Raw genomic sequence first — 23,787 nt, 5'->3', positions numbered from 1 at the left:
ATTATTAGAAGCAGACTAGGCAGTCAAAGTAGTCATGATTCTAATAATGATAACTTTAAGCTTGAATACCTAAAGAGAAGAGAGAACTTCACCATAAAAGCAAAAACCATTTCTTGTACAGGGCTGTAAACATGTTTATTTCTTCTCTAAAGTTGGACATTTTAACACAGGGACAGGGAATGATTTCGTTTTGAAGTCAGCCTCAAGCCGCCATTCATGAGAACTGCAGTTATTGGCACTTCCAAGGTGGGTTCTAGAAGGTGGACACAAATAAGTTTAGTAATTTTTGAAGAAAAAGACGCAAAACTGTTCATATGTACAGTCAGGACATTCTGGGGTTGTTGGGAGGCGGTTTTAAGGCTAAACCCTACACTGACTGTGTCATCCAGTGGGCATTTGGAAAAAGAGGAGTTTGGTGACTGCACTGAGGGGATTGTGCAGTCAATGCCCACCATGACTTACCAAATAGGATTGAGCCATCTGAATTTTAACCTCATCCGAGCCTCCGACTCACCCACAGCAGCAGTCGGAGCCATAATTACACTAACCTGTGTCTGTGTGTATGTCTGAAGCTGTTGTCTATCAAATGTACTCCAAACATTCCCAGCCATAGTTTGGAAATTTGTATAACATTTAAGTAAAAAAAGAATCAGTAGACGTCTTTTGTAGGTGTGTGAGTAAAATATTTGTGCTGCCCTTTAACCCACATCCAAGCGTTCGCAGCTAAACTCTTGCCCATCCCTCAGCCAGTCCTGTGCCATGTGTTGAGGCACACAACCTGAGAAATGCAGTTGTCATCCATTCCTTCTCTCTTGTCCTCTTTGCAGCTGTATACTACACACACATACACACACGCACACACACAGAGCAGCAGCTCTTGCCTCCCAGGCGCTGTTGTTTTATCAATAAATGGCGACATTAGTTCATATCATGTGATTCGAAGAGGATTCGTTGCACATTAGAGGCCCTAATCGCCGCCTATAGTCTACCCCCCGGGCCTCGCCTACATGACCCTGCTGAGAACAGCGTTTTCTTTATGCCCCCTGACAGAGCTGGGGATTGAGCCCAAACAAAAAAAAAACACGAGGGTGAAAAAATGTTTTTACACCCACCACGCTCCCTCGCAGGCCTGGCTGTGTGGGCTCACCGAACCCTTTTAGCTTTCGATCAATGGGGCAAGTTACTGGAGTCTGGCCAACTCTGACAGATAGCACAGAAAGAAAAAAGCATGCCTCTTCAAAAATTTTGGTTTTTTGTCACTGTGTTTTGTACCTCCACCCATCCTCACTTCAAAAAAAAAAAAAAAAGAAGAAGAAAAATGCAAGGTGAAATGAGGGAATGCTTCTTTTATTTTCCCTTAAAGATTAGAGTTTTCTGTGCGGAGGGTGAGAAGGCGAGGCTGTGGGTGGAGGAACAAGAGGAAGAGGTGGGCAGAGGGAAGGCTGCTTTGCGTCATCCACAGCAGATGAACCTCTTGTCGGACGTGGGTTCCTGACATGGAAGCTGGACAAAGCAGCAGCTCGTCCCACAGCTAATGATGGGTGTTATAATTTAACAAAAGTCTGGTGATTATGGGTCTGCTGATGAACCAGGAGCCATGGGATACGCAGCAGTCTCTGGGGACGGGTTCACAACGAGAGCGCAGTGCCCCCCATTGGAGTAGAAAACGCATTGCTCTTTTCTACTCAGACTTCAGAGTGCTGCTGATAATTTAGTACACTATGTGGGTGATATTGGAAATTACTGAACTGCACAAAATTAAACTAGTAGTACATTTGGCACTTTTATTATATTCATATGCAATCATTTCCATAAGTATTTGGACAGTTACACAACCACAGTGCATTTTGAACCAATTTATTGATTTAAAATCAAGAATGAAGTGCAGAATTTGAACTTTAATGAAAAAGGGTTCAACCTGATGTTTTTGTACACAGTCCTCCATTTTCAGAGGCTTAAAAGGGATTGGACAGATGACCAATAAACAGTTTAATGGCTGGTTCCCTGATTGTTCCCTGACAAAATAAGTAGATAAAAGATCTGAAGTTGATTCATGTGTTAAACTTGTATTTGATAGCTGTGTTTTGAAATTCTCAATATGACATCCAAAGTGATGTCAGTGCAAGCGAACAAGGCCAAGGTTAGGCTGCAAAAACCTTTAACAGTGGCCAAATTAATAATCGGGTTCATTCTTAAAAAGAAGGAATGCATTGGTCAGCTTAGCGACACCACAGATGACAACTAAAGTTTTCATGGTTAAGAAAATCAGCTTCAAAATATCTAAACTAGTCAAGAAAATTCTCGAGGAGGTCGGCGTGTCGTTGTCACCATCTAATAACAAGAGACGCCTTCATGAATGGAAATATAGAGCCTTTAGAACAAAGTGCAAACCACTGGTTACACTCCAGAAGTTTTGATCCCTCATAACGAGGGCTGTCTTAATCAGCAGAAAATGCTGTAAAACGTATTAAAACACATTTAACAGTCCAAAAATGTAAACCCTCCTTTACATTTTATAAACTAATCCAGTGAGCACACTGGAATCTTTGGCCGATTCTGGCCCCACAAACCTTATGTTTCACACCTCTGGATTAGACTTTGGAGAAAAGAGCTAAAAAAAAAATCTGGATGGGTCTGAAAAAATAGCATGATAAGAAGAGAACAGTATGTAGAAGAAGAGAAACAGGTCATGATCTGAAGCACATGTTATCTATCAAACATGGTGGAGACTATGTTGTGGCATGGATATGTATAGCTACAGCGACCGGAGCTGGGTCACCTCTGTTTATTTGTGATATCACTGCTGATAGAAGTCGCAGGATGTAATCTGAAGTGTACACGACTATATTCTGTGCTCAGCGAGTCACAGTACGCATGGTTAATGATCCAAAGGAAACTGGAAAAGCAACCCAAGAGTTTCTCAAGGTGTATGTTCCTGCATTTTTCTATTAAAATTATTTTATTTTAGATTAATGCATGATCTGTTGGCATATGACTGTTCTATTACATTTTAGTATAGTTTTATATCATATGGACAGTCGCAGTTATATTCTACACTAGTAAAAATAGGCTCAAACATACACCCTGAGTCATAAAATCCTGTCTTATTTTTAATGGGTGGTCTTATTCAAAACAAAGTAAGTAAACAAGGAATAAGAAGTTCCCACAGAGACAGACTTTAACATCAAAGTCAGACCTGAGACAGGAGACACTGGGACAGCCTAAATCTCCAGGCAGGTTATCCAGCATGCTTGGTACATCCGACCTTTCAAGTACCCTAAAAAGCTGCGCACAGAGTGCTGGCCAGTTTGTCTTATGACCCTGAGGCTCATCTCCCCGGCCCCTACGCTGACCCCGGGTGCTGACAAGCCACACCTCCTCCTCCTCTGCTGTCTGTCATCTTGCAGATAACTCTCCCTGCCTCAGTGTCATGTCCACCTGGCACCTTGTAAAAATGGGACATGATAGCGAAAAAGGTCAGAACACGGTGAAGAGGCCCCCGTGTAGAGCTGTCTGTTGAGCACAAACTACGGCTCTAGATAATAGCATTTCTAGGGAGTGTGTGGAGGCAGCGTTACACTTGTTTATGGAGGAAGAGGGTCTCTCGGTCGACATGCAGTGTGTTACATTTTTGTGTGGCTCCTCCACAAAAATGTCCAAGTGCTTACATTTCTTAGGCCTTAATAGCTCATTAGGATTTGTAATGCAGGTCAGTAATTGTTTGGCTGACATTTCCAGAGCACAACTCTCTAAACTGTGGGTAAAAATCAAACTAACTATGGTTTGTAGGTGACTGATGATTATACAAAGATATCAAACCTGAGAATGTTCGAAGCAACATACAGGCAGGCTAAAGTTATTTGGAAACAAATGCTGTGGATATATTCTGCTCTTTAACCACAAACCAAAGGTATGTTGGTAATATTTGGTTTGAGTGCCGGCTAGCGGCACAGGAGAAAGTGAGAATGAATTAATAATAATAATAATGTATTGGATTTATATAGCGCTTTTCAAGGCACCCAAAGCGCTTTACAATGCCACTATTCATTCACTCTCGCATTCACACACTGGTTGTAGCCACAGCTGCCCTGGGGCAGACTGACAGAAGCGAGGCTGCCATATCGCGCCATCGGCCCCTCTGGCCAACACCAGTAGGCGGTAGGGTAAAGTGTCTTGCCCAAGGACACAACGACCAGGACAGAAAGCCCGGGGATCGAACCGGCGACCTTGCGGTTACAGATACGCTTCCCAACCCCCTGAATATCAAGATTTTCTGGATGGAAAAGTCATCCAGCTGCGGAAGAAACTGAAAAGAGACGGATTTTTAGGAGAACGAACCAAATCAGAAGACCTCTCAACAACTGTTGGAGTAGCTCTCAGATTAGCTCTGTCGAAACTGTTAAAGAAGTCTTAAAAGTAAAAATGTCTAACTTTTTCAAACTGGAAACAGTAGTTCCTTTCAACAGACTTCAGGTTTAGGTGACCATGATAGATATTTAAAGGATTATGTTACGAAAGAGTAACATCCTGCATACAAGATTCAAGATACCCACATATTTGTGACCCTGTAGTGTGTATAGTCAAAAGGTTTGTCTGATTTTCACTCCCCTTTGCTCACTACTTGCTTCTATTTTGCAGATTTCGCAGGTAACCCTGATTCTTTAATAGGTCAGTTCATCAAGTTAAAATATAATATGATATACACTTCTCAAAGACATTAAAGGATAACTTTAATCACACATCAGATCTATTTTCTCCTGCTTATCTAGATTTGGACTGTGGGGACAGCAGCAGATACATCCTGGCTCTGCCGGAGGTTTCTTCCTGTTAAAAGGGAGTTTTTCCTTCCCACTGTCGCCAAAGTGCTTGCTCATAGGGGGTCATATGATTGTTGGGTTTTTCTCTGTATGTATTATTGTACGAGCTACTGTACAATATAAAGCGCCTTGAGGCGACTGCTGTTGTGATTTGGCGCTATATAAATAAAATTGAATTGAAAAACCTTATCTAGGATGTTTCCACGAGGCATCGTTGGTCAGATCCCTGAACCATCTCAACTGGCTCCTTTCAATGTGGAAGAGCAGTGGCTCTGCTCTGAGCCCCTCCTGAATGACTGAACTCATCTTATCTCTAAGGGAGAGGCCAGCCCAGCCCAGGAAACTTCCTTCAGAGGAAAGTCATTTCCGCTGCTTGCATACTCAGTCTCATTCTTTTTCAGTGACTACCCAAACCTTGTGGAGATAAGTAAAGGTAGATTGACTGGTAAAAGTCCACAGCTTTTCTTTTACACTCAGTTCTTTCTTTACCACAACAGGGTAACTGCAGATGCTGCACTAATCTGTAAATCTCCTGCCCTCTTTTCTCAGTAGTGAACAAGACCCCGAGATACTTAAAATACTTCACTTTGGGCAACAACTTACCCTAAATGAGCACTCCACCCTTTTCCGGCTGAGGACCATGGCTTCAGACTGGTACGGATTTTTATCTCAGCTGCAAACTGCCCTAAAGCCTGTTGGAAGTCAACTGCCTGAGGAGGCCAGAAGAACCACATCGTCTGTGAAGAGCAGAGATGGGATTCTGAGGTCAGCAAACTGGAAATCCTCTGCCACTTGGCTTCGTCTAGACATTTTACCCATTAAAGTTATCAACAGAATCAGTGTTGACCAAAGCACTTTTTCCTTGACCTTACCTGTCAGCTGCCTCTAGAGTCCCACAAGCTAACTATGCCTAATAGGACTCCATGAGCTTCACAGCCCCCTCCCCCTCTGGTGTCCATGATCTGGTTTGGGGTTAGCACCGCGACAGGCACCAAGCGCCTTGAAGCCACAGCTCCAGACTTTGTGGTATACTGCAAAGTGTATTAAATTAAACACTTGACCTTTCTAGTTTAGAATAAAGATGCTAGTTATTTATACTTAGAAAAGAACAAATGTTTTACTCACCTCTAGTAAAAGGACTTTGCATAACAATTTTAAATACAGTTTATAAAAACAGTATAATAAGCTTTCTACATTTAGCATCTGTGTGTATAAATCCAAACACAATCAAGAAGCTGGTTAGAAAATGACTTCTTTATTTAACATGACCGTATCAGCATATCAGCCCACACACATAGCATCAGACTCAAGTCACAGTCACTCACTTTCAGTATATACAGATAGGCACATTCACATTAGGCATTAAAGCCAGCCACAGCATCTTCTGTAGGTCCAAACCTGTGGCATATTTGGCTGCTGCCTATGAGTCAGCCATCTTAATTGGGGTCCTCTGATCCAAGGTCTGTTTCAAACTTTCACAGACGAAATTAATGTTCTAAGCACACTGATCTGGAGTCAGAAATTGTGACCAGTGTTCTCCATCCAAATACAAACGGTTCTTCCTGAAATGTCATGCTGCAGTTTCAGCCCAATAAATGCAAACAGTTGTACAAATGAACAGGAACACCTACTCTTTTGGGAAAATAAAACTCTGGAAGTGTATTCCCTGACTTTGTTCACCAGTTAAATCCTCTTCAGTCAGGTGGGTGTGATGTGGATTGTGCACGAGGACAAGTTTTAGGTTAGCGATATATTTGAGATGTTGATTGCATTCATGGAAACGTCAAACTCAGCATTAAAAGGACATTCCTTATATTTTGAGGAATGGCTGTGGAAGCTTTTACACGATCTCATTTTCAACTCCAAATCTTATATTACCTGGAATTTTAAATGTAATTTTTACTTGATGAAATTTAATCAAACTTTAAATCGTAAAAAGGGAGAACAAGTTTAAAAAAAAAAAAAGAAAAAAAAATAGTGTAACTTAAAAAACAAGTTCAGTTCACCAAAGAAAAAAATTAACCAATTACATGTCATGAAGCAAGCTTTTGCATTGCAGTGTTACCGCTCTACAAAAGCAAAGAACAGGACACTTAACACATGCTCAGTACTTAAACTAAGTTAAATTGAAAGTAAACTACAAATACAAACACAGGGGCAAACAGTGGGTTGCTAAACTTTGTATAATCCACGGCCTTCATCATTCACCAGAATTCTTTTAATGGGCGAGAAGGAGCAGGGAGGGTGCAGGTCTGCAGCAAATTTTCAATGAACGGCAAGAGGAGGAAATGATCCCCACTTAAAAACAAGAAAATCAAACCCATGTGTAAAGAGGATACAGTCAAACTAATAAAATGAGAAATAAATAATCAGCTGTATTTAAAAAAAACAAAAAACAGAACAAGGCTTCTCAGGAGGCGGGTTTTCAAATTCGTTTTCTTTATCCCAAACTACAGTGTTCCTCTGTGTCGTCTCCATCTCAAACAAGCGCCTCGCCTTTGAGATATTTACACGTCAAAGCAACCCAATTTGGGCTTAGTAAGCATGTAATGCTACATTGCATGAATGGAGGTTTCCCTAATGTCCAATAAAGAAACGCAGCATGTTGGCAGGGAGCCTTTCCACCGCACCGCAGTGAGTCAGACCCTTTCCTGTCCTGGGATCAGTCCTGACTCCTTTCCCTTGTGAGCTGAAGTCCCCCTGTGGTGCAGCGGTTTTAGCCTGAGAGCAGTACTGACAAAGGAAGAGCAGCGTGTGGGTTCATGGGAGAATGAAAGCGGCCCATAATGAACATGTGGGATACAACAGGTCGCAGTTAATGGGACAAAAAGGGTGCTGATCTTGTGCTGCATTCTCACATGTACTGGAAATTCTAAAATTCCACTTTAATGCAGGGAAAATTTCTCACACCTAAAGTTTGACTTTGACATCATTGGTGGCACACATTTACAATACCGACAAAAACAAATAAAATAAAAAAACACACTCAAACACATCTGCCCTGTCAAAGGTTAAGTCTGACCAGAGCTGGAAAGCAGGAAAGTGATTCTTGTGTGATGCCAACTTAAATACAAGAAAGGAAACTGACACAGAAGTGCAGTCAGACACTAATTAGTCAATGTTCATTTTCAGAATGAATCGAGAGACATTTGCTCCAACTTCCAATTTTTACCCGGTGTTTGTGTTTTGCACAAAATCTCAAGGTTGTTGGCGATTCTGTGTCTTCTTGTTTTACAACTTGTGTGTGTAAACAGCTCGAGCAGCAGTGGGGATAAACGTCAGCGCTCTCCACCCAACTGCTGCCATTAGCGATGTGACTGAATGAGTGAAAATGTCACAAGGCTAAAAGCAGTCTGACTGCACTTTAACACCAAATTTCTACTTAAGCATGAATCTCAGGTCTAAACCAAATGTTACTTGAACACAAAAATGACACCCTTACGTTCAGTGAAAAGATGTCTGCGGCCAAAGCTGCGATCTTTCTGTCAGACATGGACATGCTAAACTGGAACCAGGAGTGTTTATTGTTTGTTTGTTTTAAAGCTGAACTGCCAATTGCTTCAACGATGGGATTCTGAACAGCACAGCTGGGGAGCACTTCTTCCTGCTGTCTTCCCATTCTGGGTGGTAATTTTGGTTTCAACTGTGTCCCTTTGCCTCTGTGATGCTTGGTACTGCCCTGTGGTCTCCCAGTGGCTGCTATAACTTCTTAAAAAGTGGGATTCTGTCGAATCTTTAATGTTTTTACGCTGCTTGAGCATAATGGACACACTCAGACTCCATGGAAATGCACAACAGAAAATTCTGTCATGAAAATATAACTGTCAATACACGTTTTCTACCTGATTTAATTGTGACAGTAAGCTCTTCATCCCCTCTCATCCTCATATTTATCGGAGTTCATCTCTATGCCTGTCCTCCTCAAGCTTCTTCTCTGAGGCAGAAGTAAAAGTTTGGGCTGCTTGTTGACCACTACTTTTAATCAGCCTCTGCTTTTTCTGTTGTAAATGTTCCTCACCTGGAGGAAACAGCAAGTCAGTGAAGAGGGAAACGAGGACTACAAGATAAGACAGGTGAAGAGGACATTCTACTATATACCCTACGTGTCCCCCTCCTCTCCTGTCTTTGCAGACTCTACGAACAGAAGTCCAAGCAACTGCTACTCCCCTCCAACTGTTTCACCCCCACCCTCTTCCTCCGTGTTTTCTTCCGTGTTTTCCTCCAGAAGTTGTTTGTCTGAGTAAATGTCCCTGACGAGGAGGATTCTGATGAGGAGGCTCTCCAGGATTCGTCGGTCCAGCGGTGTGGAGCTGAACCACAGCGGGTCATCTGGGCTGCAGTCCGGATCCGGCTGAACATAAAACACATCTAGGCTTTTCTGCAACGGGAGAGGACTGCAGGGAGGTAGGTAAGGAGGAGGGGGAAAAAAAAAAAAAAAAAAGGCAAGCGGAAGGAACAAAAAAAGAAAAGTATTAGAAACAAGCAAAAAGGAGGTATTGTAGAAAAAGGGAGAAAAGTGCAGGGAAAAGAGCACAGGGGAGGGAGAAAATGAATGCATGTATTGGTTTCAGTTTCCTCTTGAACAGTTAGGAGAAAATTTTGATGACATTAATTTATAGCAAGTCCTCATCTTTAAAGAGTCAGCACTGAAGTTCAGGATGTGAACAGCAATGAGTTCTAATCACAGGACTCAAGCCTTTACTTTACAGCCACTCTTAAGATTTATTCCAGTAAAAACACTGAACCCACCACTTGGATCTGTAGAGTTCATAGAGGTGACACTCGTGCTTCTTAGCCGGGCAGCGTTGGGCGGAGCCGCCAGAGTTGCTGTCGCGTTCCTCCTGCTCGTCGTCCTCGACCTTTCGTTTTCTCTTCCTCGACTCTGTTTGCACTGATCGTCCAACAGACAGAAAGGAAATTTTTGTAAAATTTTCCTCAAGGTTCTGCGTCTAAAACTAACATATGCAGAAACCACTAACACTTGTTTTGAACTGTAGATGATGGAAAATCAAGTTGAAAGACACAAACAGAGGTCCACGGGCATTTATGGTTTTGAATTGTTTGGCTCTGAATGTTAACAAACTGGATATGAAATCAGAAATGTTTCAGCATCTAATGTGGACATAAAAACTATGAATCACTGAATGCTAAATTATACATCTTGTGATAATGTGCATGTGTGAATTTCACAAACAGGAAGTTCAATCGTCCATCACAGCTAGATGAGAATTTCTATGGCCAATATATACGAAGCATATCAACATGATGCATTTTCCAGCCTCACCATGGTGATCCTGAGAGACGGAAGGCACGCGGATGCAGATTGTGGTCTCCTTGGTAACAGGATGGAGTGTGTCTGGGCCGTAGACGTTAGAGAAGGAGAGGCGCAGGTGCTGCTCCACGGTGCGCAGGCCAAAGTATTTGGTGTTCAGGTAAACGAGCGAGCGCAGCAGAGCGGCGGGACTCTGCTCCCCGAGATGACAACTGCTCCACAAGCTCTGCTCCTCCACTCGACCCCACAGCGAGCCTAAAGAGAGACGATCCAATTCCACAGTCAACGTCTACAACACTCATCAGTTCTTTCTTGTCTTTATCCACCATTTACATCTGCCAAATATAATTTTCTACCTGGGTACTACTTGTGCAGACATGGAACCTGTTCGTGTTGGAGCGGTGTCCTCATATTATATCATAGTGCAATCACAACGTGTCAGGATGTGAACAGCAGAAGAGTTATAATCACTGGACACGGCTCAGAATATCGAGAAACACAACAGGTTGTTTAACAGCACCGTGCCACTAGCTGGTGATAACAAGAATATATTCAAACACACTTTCCAGTGTCATCGTTATCAGTGTGGGATGAGTTTCTTAGCAAGTATCATAGCTTCCACATTCCACACTGCAATGAGATACTGTCTCACATCTGAGACGATCTGTTTTTGCCTTTTTCATCCACATTGTTGCTGCTGAAAAATGAGGAATTTAGGACATGAGTTTATGTCAAAATACAGTATGTAAAGTCACCTGAAAAACTAAGACCATCTTGCTGTGAAAGTGGCAAAATTAATGAGCTTTCTGACCATGGTCATGTCCATGAAAGAGTTATAGAAACTTCATGAATACATAAGAATGAGAAAGACTGCATGATGAGGATAAAGTTGGGATTTGCAGTCTTTATTCAGTACTCAAATCTGTACAGTTTCATGATAAAGCAATATCGTGTTAATCAAATTGTTTCCAGAAAGAAATATTAAAATCTGACAAAGTACTCAAAACTGTGCTAATTCCAAGTGGAGCAGGCACACAAGGAGGGTCTTACTAAGGATTACACTCACCATCAGGAAGTACACTGGGCTGCCAGTCCTTCAGGACCTTGTTAAGCTCCTCTCCAAACTGCTGGTAGCATGGATCACTGAACAGGTCATCCTTCCGGCCTTTGGAGTGAAGATGCTTTAAACAAAAAACAAAACAAAACAAAACTATCAGTTAAAAAAAAAAAAAAAATGAAGAAAATGAAAGGATCACAGAGCTTCAGTCTGTGGTTGCTCACATAGTTTAAAACCGTGTCCTCATATTCAAAAGCTCATCACTGCTTTTCAGGATGTGAACAGCAAATGGTTATAATCAATGGACACACTAATCTATAAAGTCAGACTGAGGGAAAGGAAAAGGAATAATATAATAAATATAAAAAAAACGAAAGAAAATGACCGCAAAGATGTAGTGAGCACAGAAAATCCTTAAATTCCCTTTTTGAACAGTGACGATTTTAAAGGAGGGAGGAACATCGACAAAGAAGAGGCCTGGAAAGAGGGGCAGACATTTTCAACCATTTGAAGCCAAATATCCCAACACAACGATAAGTAACCCGATTAATCCGTTTCCACAAACAGATAAAGTCAGCCTTACACTTCTGTGGCAGAAAAATCACACTCCAGAGCTCTCTGAATGACCCCGCTCTCCACGCAGCAGCCATGCTCGATGACTACTCGCATGTGAGAGGAGGGGGGAAAAGAATGTGCACCAGTACTAAGGGTCCTACTGGAAACCCTCACTCGAAAATTAGTTCCTACTAAAAAAATTACTACAGATGGAATGACACTAGAATTTAAAAAGGTTAATAAGCCGATTCTTATTTTGTGTATATAATTTAAGTATTTAGATTTTTTTTTTTTTTACCTGCTTTTGAATTCTGTTTGGCCACATTTTTTTAATGAAATGTGGTAATGACAGACAAGTTAAAACTATTACTGTGACAAACCTACTGCTAACATCTACAAGACATGAACATTAAAAAAAAATTAAAATAAAATGCTCAGTTGAATTTTACAGTTGATGATTTGCTGCCTTCTCGAGAGGGGCAGCCGTTTCATACTAACCTGCTGGATCCCCAAACAGAGGTAGAGGATGCTGTCTGGAGAGTAGCGCTCCCCACTGGGCCTGCAGACCTCCCTGACAAAACGGGACAGAGCCACGTTCAGCTCCTCTGAACTCACTGACAAGAGGTTCCTTTTTGGCCGGGCTGCAGGAGACAGGAACAATCACCAACTGATGTTAGCAAACATGCAGTGTTTTTTTTATGTTTCCCAACAGGACAATCAATTTTTCTTTTCCAGCAAAGGAATGCACCTGGACTCTCTTAGTGTAACTACTGAACAGGGCAGGTGGGAAATGAAGGGGTTCAGTGTACCTGCTTTGGAGCTTTCCTGTGCTTTGGTGTCATCCGACTGATCAGGAGGAGACAGTGCCCAGCGTTTCCAGGCATTGATACCGTAGCGAGCTTTGAGAGGCAGTGATCGTCCTTCTGAGGTTCTGTTTGTTACATTTGAAGAAGAGGACGATGCTACATCTGGCTTCTCCTCCACTGCCAGCTTCTTGTTCCCCTTCAAGGCAAACAAACCCATTACTAACACAATCAAACTAAGTTTGCCATTGAAAATATTCTGGCACACACGTGTTATTACTTTTCTCCTGGATTGCGGTCGAGGTGCTGACTCCTTCGGTTCCTCCTTTGGTTCTTCCTTCGGTTCCTCCTTCAGTTCCTCCTTTGGTTCTTCCTTCAGTTCCTCCTTCTCTTCTGCCAGAACTGGAGGTAAAGCAAAGCCCATATCCTCATCATTTCCCTCTGGAACACGAGCGGGGTCTGAGGTTGAGAGAGGAAATAACACGCCTTCATGTAATATGGTTTAAAAAAAAAAAAAAAAAAAAAAAAAAAAAAAAAAAAGTACATCCAGGAAATCAAAGCAAATCAACCAATCAAGCAAACTAAAGCTGGAAAACGTGGAATTCACCCAATACGCAGGTTTACATAAATCGGACAGATTCATCGATCCAAACTGTGTCCAGAAAATGGTGTAACGACTTATTAACACTCTTTAAAATCCTTACATTAAAACCATCGATGTCAAAGAGGCACAGAAAAAGGAAGAAAGAAGGAAAATAAAACTTGGATTGCAGGGCCAGTTGATGACTTCATACTCCTTTGAACAGTAAGCCAAAGCTTAAAACCTCTACACCGATAGGCGTGATGACAGCAGCTCCAGAAATAACCAGAGGGAAGAATTTTAATCTCAATTACTCTACTGATCCATTAAAAACCCCATGCAGTCAGATGTTGTTACATAAGACAAGAAATCAAATGGGAAGATGAACACAGAGGACGAGTGAGCAGGTCAGAGTGGGCAACAAAGGCACAGTATTAAATATACGAAGTCTTAAAATCGGTAATCTGAACACCTGAAATAAGGTTCATTAGAGGACTAGAGGTGGCTCTTAACAATTGATCTAATAAAAATAGTTTGCTCAAGCTATGAACAGCCATTATTAGAAATTATCCTTAGGAATTGTATGATTTTATTTTTTTTGGGGATCAGTAATTCTTAGCAAGCGATGAAAACTACAGTTAAGAAAAAAAACTGCAGTTATTGTTAATGCACAAAATACTATAAAACTGCTTTTAAAACAGCTTGCTCCTGACTCTGTGCCTCTTATCCAGTATTCTCAGGTTTACAGCTACATGCTCAGAAGACGTTTACCTTGAGGAAAGTCTGCCTCCAAGTCCAGGTCGGGCTCATACTTCTCCTCCTCTTCTTCCTCAGAGCTGCTGCTGGTGCTGCTGGAAGACTCCTGGCCTTCAGGCTCCCTCTTCACCTTCACAGGTTTTACATCTGAATCATAAAGAAGGGTAGATCCTCACTGTCATGGTTTGCTGCAGCTTTCTTCCACTTCTCTCTTTTTATCAGCATATATAAAGAAACCGTCAGAAGCTAGTATAAGGGCTGTGTTCGGCACCTCTCTGATAAGCAATCTTTTAACCCGTATATTCAATCCTGGCGTGGGCTCACCTGGCTTCCGATCCTCTGTTATCACCTCAGCCATGGTGATCAGGTCGTCCTCCAGAGGATCAGAGGGCACCTTGGTTTTCAGTTCGTTGATGGTCTGGACGATCTCTTCTGCCCCCTGCAGGGTAGTGGGCAAGAACACAGGCACAGGAACCTGGAGGGGACAGGGTATCAAATTAATTAGTAATCAGATCACCGACTTGCAAGTTTATCTTTATAGCTTGCGCAAATTTGTGTTTAATTATTTTTTTCCTTCTAAAATTTTATAAGTTTAATTTTAAGCAAGGATAAATCATATGCAGTATGCTCAAGTCTTACCGGTACAGGCAGAGAGAGAGGAGTGGGAGTGACCTGTGAATACATATTCATAGGCATGGGAATGAACACGGGCACAGGTATAGGTACAGGCACGTACTCCCTCTTCACACCATCATCTACATCTGTGGGAACACACACGTCAAATCATTATGTAAGCCGGGTGTTTCAAACATATGGCTTGTGGACCAGAGCTGGGCACCCAGAGGGTCTAATCTTCAACCAGTGATTCCTCTCAGCCTCCAAGCAGACACACCAATTTCCAAAATCCTAAATCACCTTGTTCTCAAGTTATTGCATTAACAAGATTTAAAAACAAAACAAAACCACAAAACAACTTGCTCTGTCTGACCTTAAGGTCAAGGACACCGGCATTCACACTAATCGGATTTTTTTAGTAGATGCAGCAGTGTTATCAACCTGAACATCCTACGTCACCACGTTTTTCAATTATCACATTTACAAACTTGGGTGTCTGCGCCACCCACCATCCTGGTGGCGTGACTACAAAATCCCATCAGCCTTTTATGACGGAGGGGTAAAAATTATTGGAAGACAAAATTCAATTGAATCCAATGTTTTTATTATCAGCCTGAGATCAAACTGGACTGTATAAGATCTTAGAACTAAAATGAGCTCTACATATCTGCCATAAGCAAACTCGTACAGCGTACCTCTGAAGTTGCGTTTCACAGTTCACGTCCTCGGTCGTTCACGTATTTTCCTTAAAATCTAACAAATATTTGTTCCACCACAATTTTGCATAAAGCACAAATATCCTCCAATTGTTTCAAAGAGGAAACCACGGCTTGGGATGGCAAAATATCCCTGTACCGAGAGGTAGGAGGTTTGAAAGTAGCCAATCCAAGAACATTATTCGTCTCTCCTTTCTGCATTCCCGGCATGCTTTGCTGAGTGTTCTTGTCTCTCCTGTTTTGTTCTTCTTAAAGCCCTAAGGGTGCCACCCAAATGCATATTTATTATATTATAACAACAGGCATTTATATTCATTTTTTGAATGCTCTAGAATCGTAAACCCTGCAAATTTCATGGGGTCGACTGTATTAATGGGACACAAAGAAATGATTTTAAAATTATGAGTGCCAGGAATTTGTTAACGATTGTGTTTTTACCTGTCTGTAAGAGTTTGCTCTGCATGTGTGGCTTGCAGTAGGTAGCCTTGGTCAGTGTGAGTGGTTTGCAGAGCACCGCCTTGTTCTTTACATCTCTCACCAAACCTCCGCCAGTGTATGCCGCAGTGCTCTGGTTTACCAGCTGCAACATAGAAGACAAAATAAATCAACAGAAGAATAATTGATTTTAGATGAACTAATAAGATCTGTGTTTTTCCAGGAAGTAAATCAGTTCCACAGGCTACATTTCAAAACTATTAGGTAGTAAATACATGAGCCAGAACATTAATAACATAGCTGCTCATCAAGCTTACAATTCATCCCATTTCGCAGGTTATTGCCCATAAAGCAGCAAACATGAGCTTGACCACAGTTTGGGTTAAGACCTAATAGGTGGTCAGTGAGTATAGGTTTGATTAAACTTTGACCAATACCCTAGGAGGAGTATCAGTTGTCGTGGACAGATGGATATCTCGCCATGACAAAAACTCACAGGTCCTTTTTGCTACATGAGCTAAAAACGCTTTCAAAAGGCAACTAGTGCTACATGATTTAAAAACAAGTGCTTTGATCAAGTCACCTTTTAAATATTCTTACTTACCCCAAGTTTGGCCCCTGGCACATCAATCCCTGTAAGACAGAAATGGAATATATGTCAACTAACATTCACATATAAGCATGACTTTATTTCCATTTTTTGGCACTGGATAACATTTCCTGATACTTGACAAAACCAACTTCTGTTACAAGGATGTAGATATGTCCAAGAGCGACACTTTGAAGCAAAAACCTGGTTCTTTCAGGGACACAAAGAGACACACACACAGTTTTTACCTAGGGTCGTATTCTCAGGGCCCTTCTGTGTGACCATGATGGGCTCATTCTGCTGGCAGTAGAACCTTAACAGGCACTCTTGATCACAGAACTGCTTCACCTCTGACCTCCACATCACAGACTCTGTCAGGTTACCCTGCACCTTACAACAGTCACACCTCGCCGCCTAGTGGACATGACGACATAGCTCTCGTTAATGTTCTCGCACTGTTTTTCCACATAGAAAAAACATGTATTTCATGGAGTGCGTGTCAGCAGACCTTATAGTACCAGTCGTTGAACTTCTTGGCACACGCCTCGCTGCAGAAGTCCCGGGTCATACCTCCGAGCGGTCGGGTTACACCTCTCTTACAGAGTTGGTTGCAGTGGTTACAGCTCACACATTTCAGACCCAAACGCTTAATAAAATCCTGCTTGAATAACAACTTGCAACCTAAGGAGGGAAGAAAACAAACAAACAAAACAAACAGAAAATGAATTAAAGCTTACAAACAGGATATATATGACTTCAGATAAATGAGACAGGGTTCAAATGACAACTATGAATGTCTAAATGGGCCAACAGCCAGCATGGGATGACATCAAATTGCCAATTCTACTTCAAGCAGAGAAGAGGACAGGCGATGAGTACCTTCGCTGCAGAATGGTCTCTTGACCCCCGAGAACTTGACCATCTCATGTAGTGTCTTCTCCTCTTGGCAGTACTCGCAAAATGTCACAATACAGTGAAGCTTCTTGTAGTCTTCACAACACGTTTTGCTACAGAACTGGTAGACCTTATCCTGAAGGCACACACATTCAGAGAAACGTACTGCAGCCATTCTGTTTTAAGATACATCAAAATTACATCTTCACACAGTAGAAATGCTCCCATGGCTTCTGCACCTCTCCATCTTTTTTCACTGCACATGACATCACTCACTGTATCACAGGAGGCAGTATTAGGAACTTATCTTTCTACATCATGCTTTCTAATGCAAAATATAGACGTGAATTTGCACAAAATTTAACGTAAACCGTACATTCCTCTTGTGCAGACCTTTAAAAGGAATTGTGCAGCACAACAGGCAAAGAAAAGTTCAGTTCTCAGACAAGCTTAGCAGATTTTAAAATAGTTTACACTGCTTTAGAGTGATATTTGTAGAAAACAAGAGGCACTCCGTGTTCCATCTTTATGAACGTTGGTTCACTTCAAGGATGGTCTCACCTCCCACTCCAGTATTTCAGGCTTTAAGCTGAACACTCCTCGACAGTAGTTACATTTCAGCTTGACTGTGCTGTTTGTGGTGGACAAAGGTGCCTGTCCATTGGTGGCTGTCTGAAGAGTAGCATTCTGTTTAAAAACAAAAAGTTTTAAACATGCATGCTTTCACAAACATCCTGATGGTATATCCAAACACATCACCAGCTTCAGCTAGATCCACAAGCTCATCTCTACACGTGTTTGGTATTACAGAAAATTTTATATTATAAAAATACATGAAGTCACAGTAGTTTGTACAAAATCTGTTTCCTCGGTGATATGTAAATGAATGCAACATGAGTCTTAAAAACTAATCAGGCCATAGACGCCACAGAGGAAACCTGCAGTATTTGAGCTGCTGAGCTCAATGAAAAAATAATCTTGGTTTTATTTTCTGCAACTTTGATGATTCTCATCTCCACTGTTATGATTAAGATCCCACATGTATTCAATCTTCCTATAGATAAGTATGAACACAGGCATAAGTATCACAGGCATCAGAGCAGAATTTAATCAGGTTATTGAAATATTTACAGAATGGTATTAATATACCCGTTTACCTCATTTCAGCAGCATCCTGCTTCATCATCAAACACATAACAATAAGGGGTTTCATTCAGATACATCAAACAGCTACTGTGCCAACATGTCTTCTAAAGAGCCCAGATTTGTTTGAAATGAGTCTCACCTGGAACTTGGTTACACACTGTGAGCTGCAGAAGTTAAGGACATTTCCCTCTGGTAGCGTGGCCTGATACTGTGGTAAAGAATTCCTCTTACAGAAATGACAGGTGGGCTCTGTGCCTGCACACACAGGTGTTAGGCATTAAAACACAGAAATAAAAGCATATCTGAAACGCAGGTCTTTCTAAGTAACTCTCATACTCAATTCATTTTGTTGGTAAAGTGATTCGGTTTTCTAAAAACTAATGAGCAGGTGTGGATATACTAGTTCAAAGGAGCCATTTTCTGCTTCCGGCAAACCAGTCAACCTAAATGCACTCACACAGGGAGATCATTTGATTGTGAACACAAACAATAAGCAACCCAGCACTTTTCAAACTAAATGCCTATTATGTTGCTCCCCACTTGCAGTGTTAATTATCCTAATGCCAGCTCAACATCTTATGGTACCTGTGCAGAAATATGGATCTCTAGGTTAAGTCTCTGGACTAAAAAAAGGCTGAAAGTGAAAGCTAAATTATGAGAGAGCTGTTTCAAAGTTGCTGCTTGTGTATTGTGGTTACTCACTGATGATGGATGTTGTTGTCAGCTTGCCCTTGTTCATACAATTAACAGAGCAGTAGGAGACCATGGTGCCACCTGCCCCGACGCTATGGAGTACCTCTCCCGTCTTAATCAGTGTTTTGCAAGACAGGCAGCTCTCAAGTTTACTGTGAGCCTGAGAGAGACAGGGAAAGCACCACAACTTAACAAGACATCGCTAACTGATCATGCTAACAGATACAAAATGTGGCAACAACAAAATGTTTTGAATGTTTGTAAACCTTCTGGGAAGCTAGCATCTTAGACTTCTGATGAACGCTTTCAACAGTCCACATGTTTGTTTTGAGATCCATTTCCCACCGTTTGGCCCAGAGATTAGAACTATTACTGAAACTTGCAGTGATGACCTCAGGCTGTAAAACTACTCACTGGTTTTCTTAATAAAATGAATGTTTAACCTTTGAAAGACAAAAAGAACAATATGTTCACAAATGTTGTGAAAATGGAACTGAATACTTGAGACTATGCCATTTGCCTTGTTATTCATTTGTAAGAAAAGTTTGACATTTTTTGAAAAAACAAACAAAAACAAACATTAACACAATGGCAGAATAGTAAGGTTTGGCAGATCTCAGGGTCATTCTCATTCACTCATTTGTTGTGGATTTATCCTTCAGTGGGACACCAACACTGAACCCCTACAATGTAATCTATAGTGTAATCTGACTTGCACCTCCCTAGAACAATAACTACGCACGGCGTTGACGCAGCCTGCAACGATTGTGACTGGTTGGTTCAGTACTGTTGAGTCCTTGGGTGCTTTTCCAGCTACTTTTTTGCCACAGTTTTTGATTTTATCAATAAGAGAATATCACAATCATCTCATGCTAATAATAGCATTAATATACACTCACAAATGTCAACAAAATCAGAAACTCAGAATGAACATGAGGGAAAAAAGAAGTGAAAAAAAAACCAAAAAACTTTAGGACCCAAAAAAATGATGGAAAACAAGGAGCAAGGATCCAGGGGGGAAAGAAGACCGGGCATTTTATTTGTTTCTATTGTGTGGCACCGCATGTAAAAACACTGGGACACAATCATATGGTAATTAACACATAATGCACCAGCACAAGCATAAATAAACGTCCACCACTTACGTGGGTTAAATCATAGACTCACAAAGATTCCCCAAAGGAGTCTAAATCAGGCCTCAGGTGGGGATGCTGCCTGAGTAAAGGCATGTAGGAGGCAGGACGCACAAATCTTCTGCAAGATTAACTGGACATCACACACTTTGTATTAAGGAGTTGGAAAATTAAAATCTGTTTAAATATTTGCTATATACACAGCTCAGCTGGTTCAGGAATCCCCTGCATGTAGGGATGGGTTCCCACTGTTTCAATTCCTTGGAATCGTTTGCCATTTTTGCAAACTATTCCCTTATCGATTCCAGTCGCCCCAAATGACGTCACCACGTTGCGGAGCGTCATTTACCTGGCAGGAAACATGGTACCTAAGCGGCTCAAACACTCAAAAGTTTGGTTATACTTTACGAGAACGGATAACAACAGGACAACTTGCAATACTTGCAAAGTAGATATTTCATTTAAGGGAGGAAACACTACGAATATGCAAAAGCATTTGCTCACAAAACACACGATGACCTTAAATGAATGTCGTGGTTTTAATTCCGCTCCGGGTTCGTGAATCTCAACCCAGCAGCAGCGGTAACGTTTGTACGTCCTCTCCCGTTAACTCGGCAGGTAAATAATCAACTAACAGTGCATATTATGTTAGCGCGATCTGCCTTATTACAAAACCTGCCATTACTGTGCATTTAGGTGACCATGATGAGAGAGACAGAGTCTGGCTCACATGCTGGCAGTTCTTGCTGCAGTCTACTGGTAGCGTCTCCTTTCAGGCCAGGATAGACGAAAGTCACCGATCAGTGACTAATCACCTCAAGAATATTTCAAGGATAAAAGATCTGATGTCTCAACAGGACCTGGAAAAAACTAGTCCATGCATTCATCTTTAGTGATTACTGTAACAGCATCTTTACAGGTCTACCTAAAAAATTAGTCAGACAACTACAGCTCATTCAGAACTCTGCTGCTCGAGTCCTCACTAAGACCAAAAAAGTGGACCACATCAGTCCAGCTCTGAGGTCTTTACACTGGCTGCCTGTCCGTCAGAGGATAGACTTTAAAGTTCTGATGCTGGTCTATAAAGCTCTGAATGGTTTAGGACCAAAATACATCAGTGACCTCCTGACCCAGTATGAACCTTCCAGATCCCTCAGGTCATCTGGATCCGGTCTTTTATCAGTTCCCAGAGTCAGAACCAGACACGGAGAAGCTGCATTCAGCTTTTATGCTCCTTATATCTGGAACAAACTCCCAGAAAGCCTCAGATCAGCTGAAACACTCAGTTTATTTAAATCCAGGTTGAAGACTCACCTATTCTCAGCTGCATTTGAATAAAGCACCAAACCACTGTTCATCTACAATCACGATGAACACCGGTGTACCACAAGGCTGTGTGATGAGCCCTTTCCTCTACTCCCTCTTCACCCACGACTGCAGACCTGCTGATGGTTCCAACACCATCATTAAGTTTGCAGATGACACCACGGTGATTGGCCTCATCAGTGACAACGATGAGGCCGCCTACAGGGAGGAGGTGGATCGTCTGGCTGAGTGGTGCGACACAAGCAACCTGCTGCTTAACACCGAGAAGACCAAGGAGCTCATCGTGGACTACAGGAGGAATGCTGACCCACATCCACCCATCCACATTAAGGGGATGGCTGTGGAGCGTGTGAGCAGCTTCAAGTTCCTGGGAGTCCACATCTCCGAGGATCTCACCTGGACGACCAACTGCGCCAAGCTGGTCAAGAAGGCTCACCAGCGCCTCTTCTTCTTGAGGACTCTGAGGAAGAACCACCTGTCCTCAGACATCCTGGTGAACTTCTATCGCTGCACCATCGAGAGCATCCTGACCAACTGTATAACAGTCTGGTACGGGAACTGCTCTGCCTCGGACCGGAAGGCGTTGCAGAGGGCCGTGAAAACTGCCCAGCGCATCGCGGGAGCACCACTTCCTGCCATAAATGACATCTACGGGAAGCGGTGTCTGAAAAGGGCTGGGAAAATCATCAAAGACCCCAGTCACCCATCACATGGACTCTTCACCCTCCTGCCCTCTGGGAGGCGCCACAGGAGCCTCCGGACTAAGACCACCAGGTACCGGAACAGCTTCTTCCCCACAGCTGTCAGACTCCTGAACTCTGCCTCCTGACATCTGACCCACGTTAAACTCATGGACTGAACATACACACACACACAATGGACAACTGTACCCTCAAACACAATAATAACATGGACTGAACCACCACTCACAACCACCAGCACTTTATATAGCCTCTGTAGAAATTATCCACACATCTCACTTATCTTACCTGCACTACTGTATAGTTCTGTATAAATAATCATTCTGTACAATACGATAATTTTAATTCTACAACTGTTTATAACTTGCATAGTTCCCATTTCTGTATAACTGTATATCTCAGATTCTGTAAAGTTATTTATTTCATATTCTGTATAGTTTTTCATATTTATATCCTGTTCATAGCCTGTACATAGCTTGTACTCACTACAGCCTGTACATACTTATAGTTATAGAATATTCACAACATACTTCATACCGTGTACATTATAACATACCATAATAGACCAATTTCTGTAATATACTCACATATCTATATTATTGCTAATATATATTGTAATATATCTATATCACTAAAGCACTTCTGGATGGATGCAAACTGCATTTCGTTGCCCTGTACCTGTGCATGTGCAATGACAATAAAGTTGAATTCTATTCTATTCAAATCCACACTTAAGCTTAAATTTCAAAACTTGCATTTAACTACTGATTTTATATACTGTTTTGTTTGTTTGTTTATTAGTTAGTTAGTTTGTTTGCTTTAATCAATTTTAAATCATGCTTTTTATTTGTTTTTGTTTCTAATGTCTCTGTAAAGCACTTTGAATCACCTTGTTGTTGAATTGTGCTATACAAATAAACTTGCCTTGCCTAAGTTTGTGGTAAAAGGCTTGAACCCATTTGCCACAGCAGATGATTTTCAGTAAGTGAATGTGTTTAATTGTAGGCAGGGACATTACTGGATATTCTTGTGTCATTGCTATAGAATATTTTATATTACACTTTGTTATTGCTACAGAAGAATATTGATTTTATTATTTTACATTTACAATTTTTTTCCCTGGGGACCCTGTGACACCCCATTGAAGAGCCGTAGGCTGGATCTCTTAAGATCTCACTGTTGGGTTTGTAAGGCCATGTTACTCCTAAATTTCTATCTTGTTCAAAGAGAAGATAAAACAAAGTTCTAAGCTATTCGACCTTAGTGTTCTCCTTTTTTTAAAAAGAATCGATAAAGAATCGAATCGTTAAACAGAATCGAAAATGGAATCGGAATCGTGAAAATCTTATCAATACCCATCCCTACCTGCATGTGTAAACAAAGCTTTAGTGGATTATATTCCACAGTTTCAAAGAACTGAAAATATGGACTTCAATTCTTACTCTAAAACAGACTTCTTAGTTGCATAAGAAAATTCACAATCTGTCTGATAAAGAAACAGTACAGCCCAGAATTGGACACACAGGCCTGTTATCTGCATGCTTTCTAACACTGACAGTGTCCAAGTGGTTTCCTGCAATTACTAGAGGAACGTCCAATAGGTTGCCGTTGCCAAGCAACAAATTAAATTTCAACCTGCAATTTTTCACAAACATTTCTCTCCAACATAATTCAGCTGTACAATGTTCAGGAAAAATGT

General features: G+C 41.5%; 1 protein-coding gene across 1 annotated transcript in view; it reads right to left on the bottom strand.

Moving 5' to 3' along the window:
* Positions 1–6,053: 6,053 nt before the first annotated feature.
* zmym2 (zinc finger, MYM-type 2) overlaps positions 6,054–23,787 on the bottom strand; it is a 34,225-nt gene continuing 16,491 nt past the window's right edge. The window contains exons 9-26 of the mRNA XM_023153509.3: positions 18,938–19,088; positions 18,375–18,490; positions 17,651–17,776; positions 17,075–17,225; positions 16,704–16,876; positions 16,444–16,609; positions 16,211–16,239; positions 15,610–15,751; positions 14,480–14,601; positions 14,165–14,315; positions 13,856–13,987; positions 12,785–12,963; positions 12,511–12,703; positions 12,200–12,342; positions 11,156–11,270; positions 10,102–10,344; positions 9,567–9,708; positions 6,054–9,211 (exon numbers count right to left, since the gene is read on the bottom strand). Coding sequence (XP_023009277.3) covers positions 8,977–9,211; positions 9,567–9,708; positions 10,102–10,344; positions 11,156–11,270; positions 12,200–12,342; positions 12,511–12,703; positions 12,785–12,963; positions 13,856–13,987; positions 14,165–14,315; positions 14,480–14,601; positions 15,610–15,751; positions 16,211–16,239; positions 16,444–16,609; positions 16,704–16,876; positions 17,075–17,225; positions 17,651–17,776; positions 18,375–18,490; positions 18,938–19,088 — 2,709 coding nt within the window. The 3' untranslated portion in view covers positions 6,054–8,976. The remainder of the gene's footprint in view (positions 9,212–9,566; positions 9,709–10,101; positions 10,345–11,155; positions 11,271–12,199; positions 12,343–12,510; positions 12,704–12,784; positions 12,964–13,855; positions 13,988–14,164; positions 14,316–14,479; positions 14,602–15,609; positions 15,752–16,210; positions 16,240–16,443; positions 16,610–16,703; positions 16,877–17,074; positions 17,226–17,650; positions 17,777–18,374; positions 18,491–18,937; positions 19,089–23,787) is intronic.

This window comes from Maylandia zebra, linkage group LG16, assembly GCF_041146795.1.
Source record: "Maylandia zebra isolate NMK-2024a linkage group LG16, Mzebra_GT3a, whole genome shotgun sequence".
In the NCBI taxonomy this organism is placed as follows: Eukaryota; Metazoa; Chordata; class Actinopteri; order Cichliformes; family Cichlidae; genus Maylandia; species Maylandia zebra.
Note: the sequence above shows the minus strand (reverse complement) of the source record. Positions and strands in the feature narration are given on the sequence as shown.